A 6,119-nucleotide genomic window follows, 5' to 3' on the forward strand; every position below is an offset into this window, starting at 1 on the left:
ATATATATACTTTTTTTTTTTTTTTCATTGTTCATCTTCATTGTTTAAGCATGTCCATATTGATTTCTGGGGTTGACTCAGCTCAGATTGTAAATTCGTAAAGTTGTGAATTTGTGTTTGTATTGCCTGAGCAGGTCTCATCTGTCCTAATGGCAGAACATTTGCACTGCTCAGAATGTAAAGACACAGAACATCTATCTACCAGAGCTCTAATGGACAAACACCGCAGGAAGTGTTAGTCAGGTGGAAGGAGAGGTGAGGGAATAGACTGAAAAGAGAGCAACAGCGAGCAACAAAAGGCCCCAAAAAAGCTCTGCTGATGTATGACTCTATTTAGATTGTGTACGGAGGTGGCTGAGCATGTTGATTTTACCCAGCTTGGCCTTTTAGGGCAGTGTTCAAAGTAATTTAACGCTAACTGAGCAATTTTGGAAGGCACCAATAGGCTGATCATTATATTTTCTCTGTAATTTACCCTCTTGGAGCCGTCGGCAGGTTCATAGGTGTGCCACAGCCATCTAAATTATGGTTTATTATGAAATAAATATGTTTTTCCTTTCCAGAGGAGGGTAGCTTAACACAAAGCAGCTAATACACGTATTATACTGCACTTCACTGATGTTAAAAAAAAGAGGTTGTTCATTGGATTTCCCACACGATCGAAGTTCATGTTGACACAGGAATCTTGATGAAGGGACACCTAATCACTCACTAACTTTCTAGTTCAAAGTTTTTCTCTGTTTATGAGCTACAAACCCACTGACTCTTTCATTCAGCCACTGCTGCCTTTGACCTGTGACCTTTAACCCAGAAAAAGCCACTCAAAGAATTGCTCTATTTACTTACAAACACCTACTGTCTTTACTGCCTATACTTATGGACTGTAGCTCTCAATATGTATCTGCTGATTTACTGATGCTTTCTAAGTCTTGTATAAATATTTCTTTCACTCAAACTTAAAGTTACAGATTTGAACAAATCACCAACCCTGATTATTGAACTTTGGCCTGCAACCTGCTATAATTTATATTTGTTAAGATTTTCTGCAGAGAACAAAATTAGTGTTAAAATCCCGTAGACTTACACTGGAGGAAAGACAGAGCAAATTAAGGACAAGAATATCATAGAGAGGGCACGGAGAGGGCTTTTTTGACATGGGACATTAAGCAGCTACTTTGCAACCACATAGCAACATGCTTAAAATCACATGAATTATAGCAATTATATAACAAGATTGTGGCAGACACTTTTGCAAATACCAGTTTTTAAATAAAATGTAGTTGAGTTTTATGCATGTTTATTTCAAAATATATAAATTGAACATGGTAAAATATCAGCATAAATATGTGATTAATACTTGGAGGCAATCATAGAAAAATCAAACTTGTAAATATGCAATGCTGTTCAAAAGGTTAGTGTTCGTACACAGGTGGGTGGAAAAAAGGGTTTTGATATTATGTCTGCCTTCAGCGACAGTGTAGGTGAGACATAGACAGAAATAGAGTAAAATAGTGAAATGAGAGTTAGTATAGGCGTAATTCGTAGTTTGCTTCCCACTGAAACACACATGCACTCTAAATACATTTGAACAGACACAATGGAACAGTTTTATAGACCAATCAGAGAAGTATAAAAATACATGCATTGGTATAAATGTCTCTTTGAGACAAATTCAAACTTCTGATGGCCCTCTGTAATTCATCAAGCAGCATCAGATTCTTCAATGATAATTATTCTGAAAATAGTATAACTGATATATTGAGGGTTGGCGTGAGATGAGATTAATATTGTGTGCCAAATTTTATTTAAAACACTAGGATAAACGCAAAGATACCTAGCCAAACACACGCACGCACGCACTACACTAAAGTAATGCTTTCTCACACAGAGACATAATTCAACACCAACATGGAAAGACGCAAGCAGTTTTGGAAGATAAAACAGTTTAATTGACGACCACAAGATGGCAGCAGTCCATCACTACGGCAATTTCAAAACAATGTGGAAAGTATAGACATAAACTAGTGGAAATTACAAAGTTTTGAAATACATAGCGGCTCGTGAAAGTTTAATTGACCTATTATTTGGGCGAAAACAGATCAGGAGTCAATTGGTCCACGTATTCTAAAGTGTGTACAGATCCTTCAATTTCGTCCGCATTTTTAAAACGAATTTATGAAGGATAACTACAACCAGGGCGATTTGTTCATCTTTAACTTTTCGGTTTGTATTTCTCTAGGATGCTCCTGCATTTGGGAGGGTCCAGGGGGAAGATGGGCATCCTGCTCATCAGGAGAGTGGGTTTGTTTTGTCGTTCTGCCCACTTGTCTCCCCAAAGCCTGGAGTATCGACCAATCAAAAAGGTCATGGTGGCAAACAGAGGTAAAACTTGTAATCCCGAGATTAAATATTTTGCAAACAGTGAAAAGACTGTGGAAAGTGAAAGCCTGATCCCTGGATTAGTGCTCTGAAAATCTAAATACACACAAGGCCCAGGAGTGCTGCATTTTAAATGAATTTTCAGCAAGATCTAAAATGATTTACTTGTTATTATTTACCCACCCTCTTGTCATTATTTACTTATCCGATCCTTGTGTTATTATTTATTCACTCAAATGGCATTTCAAATCTGCATGCTAACACATGGCCTGTTAAGATGCAGGTGTTTTCGAACTTTATAATGCCATGTACCCCTAAATATGATGATCTCCTTTTTAAAAAAATGTTTTTCCCAATTATTTTTTATGGTGTTTTTTTTGGTCATTGTTTTGTCCTTTGAGGAACTGAAAGATGTGGGCTCATTTCGAGGTGATTACCACTACTGTCCACTAACCTATTCACACATGTGTTTCTCCCATCAGGTGAAATAGCCATCCGGGTGTTTCGTGCATGCACAGAGCTTGGGATCCGCACAGTGGCTGTATATTCAGAGCAGGACACGGGGCAGATGCACAGACAGAAGGCAGATGAGGCTTACCTCATTGGCAGAGGCCTGTCCCCCGTTGCAGCCTATCTCCATATCCCCGACATAATCAAAGTGGCTAAGGTTAGGCAGTTATATATCTATCCGTCAGACTGTGATTCACCTTATCTGTCACTCTCTGAACGACGGCCTGTCTGCATTGTGCAATAACTCTTCCGGTGCTTAGTATTCACATCAGCACTTCACTATATGGCGCTCAAATAGATCCATTCCTGTTTTTTTGGAACAGTGTCAGAAATGCCAGCCAGATTCAGATCCTTTGGCGAACTCTCTCATTATGCCACAGGCAGCTCATCTCTCAAACCAGCAGCTTAGCCACCACAACAATGCACTAATAATGCATAAACACAAAGCATAACATACACAACACCACACCGTATTAAAACCGAACAAGCAGCCAACATCATCGTCTCTAACCTCAGCAGACGGCCTCAGAATACTTAGTCTTTCTCCAATGCAATTACCATGTTGCACGCAGTCAGCCAACAGAGAGAGAGGGGCCTTTCAAATTCTCTCTGATTGGGATTTGAATGAAATTAGTATTTTCCAGCATCAGAATAATTAGGCCTGACTGCTGTGCCACATACACATCCCTGACTAATGTTTTTTTCTTTCTGTTCTCATTTCTCTCTCTGTCTTTCTATCTCTCGCCCCTTCTGTATTTCTCTGCCTGTGCTTTTCTCCCTCTCAGGAAAATAATGTGGATGCAATCCACCCTGGTTATGGCTTTTTATCAGAGCGCGCAGACTTTGCCCAAGCCTGTGCTGATGCCGGGGTAAGATTCATTGGTCCTTCCCCAGAGGTTGTGCGCAAGATGGGGGATAAAGTGGAAGCCCGTGCCTTGGCCATAAAAGCAGGTACCAAAAAATCTCTTTACCCCAGAGATTCCTTTCTACATGGGGGTTGGGTGAACAGTACCAGGGCAACCCTAGCACCACGGTACTTGCAATAAAAAAATGAAATTCTAGATTTATATGATTAACTGTTGCAGTTGATGGAGCTGAAGCTTTATAATAAAAGTATAGAATAAAACAACCAATAAGTTATATCTTTCTATAAGAAAACTATTCATATTTATTATTAATTACTAATATTTGTTCATATTATTCATATTTGATTCTACTTATTTTAACCCAATACTTGCAGGCAAATTATTGTATAACAAACGTGTATGTGTCCGTAATTTGATGTTTGTATATTTATGTATAGTATGATCATTTTTGCAAAAACTGTGCTTGACAAAAAAAAAAAAAAAAACTTGAAGGGGGTTTGATGGTCTTTCCTGGTTTAATCTGGTCTAGTTGGTCCCCTGCCTTGCCAGGCTGGTGTAGCTCCCACCCTAAACCACAGACAAGTGCATCTAGGGTAGACCCTATCACTGATTATAATGGGTTGTGTTACCAGTCTTTTGTTGCATCGTGCCGCTCATGCCCAGTGTAGACATGGTGTTAAGGTAGTTTTATTTATTTATTTAGTGACATAAGTTTGTGAAATAAGAGGAGATTCAGATGCAAATGTTTAGAATTTTTACCGTTTTACTTTACTAAATGTTTTACTTTACAGAAATATGTACCACATAAGGATGTGGCCCAAATAGTATGCAAAAAACAAATAGATCTGAATTAAATTCTGTTCATTTTTCACAATCATTTTAGGTTATCTTGATCATTTGTGTAAACCAGGGGTGTCACTGGACGCTTTTTACTGGGATGTCTCCAGTAAAATACTCCTGTGCTCCAGTAAAACATTACTGATAAATCCTTATGTGTCAATGAAGATTACTGCATACCTGTTTGTTTTCTATCAGCTGAATACCAGATTCTGATATAATTGTTCAAACAGGTTTGTAAAAAAAGTCTGAAATTGTTTGCAATTCAGTTAGACTCATTTAGACAGTCCACTCAACGCACTGACTCATTTCCAATGGTTTAAGTAATAGTAAAGGGTTATTTGTGTGAGGTAGATATTCACCAACAATAGAAAACAAAACTTGCAAATGCCTTCTATCATTTGCCAGCAATGAAGCAGCTTATTGTGTGTGCAGCTTGTGAATGACTCTGTACTGCAGGTGAAGACTATTTATCGTATATCCAGTTTTATCCAAAACATTATTTAAAAAAAAAATATATATATATAACAAAATATGTATCAAATATGTGTCAAAAAATGGGCATACTTTTTTGATGGGGGGGCTGTGCCCCAGTACTGAAGAAAGTCTAGAAATGTCCATGGTGTAAACAGCAAAAACATATCAAATCACTTGATAAATGTATGTGTTTGAGGTTTACATGCATGCAACAAGATCAGATCTGCACCAAAAAATTATTTACATCATTATTTTGTATTCACAAAGTATAATTTACAAAAAACAGAGACTGAGGTGATCAGGTCCTACAAGTTCAATACAATAACTAGATAGTAAAGTTTATAGACAAACTTTAAGTTGGCTTGAAAAAGTCTAGCCAGAAAGTTTGAAGTAGTTTTAAAAGCTTAAAGTTTGAGGGTTTTCAGTTTTAACTAATTTGAAGTAGTTTTAAAGTTTTGAAGGCAATACAATCTATCAGGAAAAAATGATAAATAAATAGACAGATAGATAGATACATAGATAGATAAGAAATAGTAAACTAGCATGTTGCTAGCATTATTAGCAAGTGACTAGTATGTCGCTAACATGAATAGCAAGTTACTATCATGTCGCTAGCGTGTTTCCAGCATGATTAGCAAGTTACTAGCATGTTGCTAGCATGATTAGCAAGTGATTAGCAAGTGACTAGCATGTCACTAGCATGTCGTTAGCATCGTAAACATGTTAATAGCATGTTGCTAGCATGATTCTAGCATGATTAACAAGTTACTAGCATATTGCTAGTATGTTTCTAGCATGATTAGCAAGTTATTAGCATGTTGCTAGCGTTTTTCTAGCCTGATTAGCATGTTAATAACATGTTGTTAGCATGATTAGCAAGCCATTAGCATGTAGTTATCATGTTTCTAGCATGATTGGCATGTTGCTAGCTTGTTTCTAGCATTATTAGCATGTTGCTAGCATGTTGTAAGCATGATTAGCAAGTTACTAGCATGATTAACATGTTGCTAGCATGTTGTAAGCATGATTAGCAAGTTACTAGCATGATTA

The 6,119-nt window shown here is 37.4% G+C and overlaps 1 protein-coding gene across 1 annotated transcript in view; it reads left to right on the top strand.

The window, feature by feature from the left end:
* Positions 1 to 6,119, top strand: part of pcxb (pyruvate carboxylase b) — a 238,018-nt gene that overhangs the window by 2,822 nt on the left and 229,077 nt on the right. The window contains exons 2-4 of the mRNA XM_016529777.1: positions 2,240 to 2,382; positions 2,862 to 3,046; positions 3,675 to 3,840. Coding sequence (XP_016385263.1) covers positions 2,241 to 2,382; positions 2,862 to 3,046; positions 3,675 to 3,840 — 493 coding nt within the window. The 5' untranslated portion in view covers position 2,240. The remainder of the gene's footprint in view (positions 1 to 2,239; positions 2,383 to 2,861; positions 3,047 to 3,674; positions 3,841 to 6,119) is intronic.

Source organism: Sinocyclocheilus rhinocerous, unplaced genomic scaffold, assembly GCF_001515625.1.
Source record: "Sinocyclocheilus rhinocerous isolate Xijiao unplaced genomic scaffold, SAMN03320098_v1.1 scaffold1382, whole genome shotgun sequence".
In the NCBI taxonomy this organism is placed as follows: Eukaryota; Metazoa; Chordata; class Actinopteri; order Cypriniformes; family Cyprinidae; genus Sinocyclocheilus; species Sinocyclocheilus rhinocerous.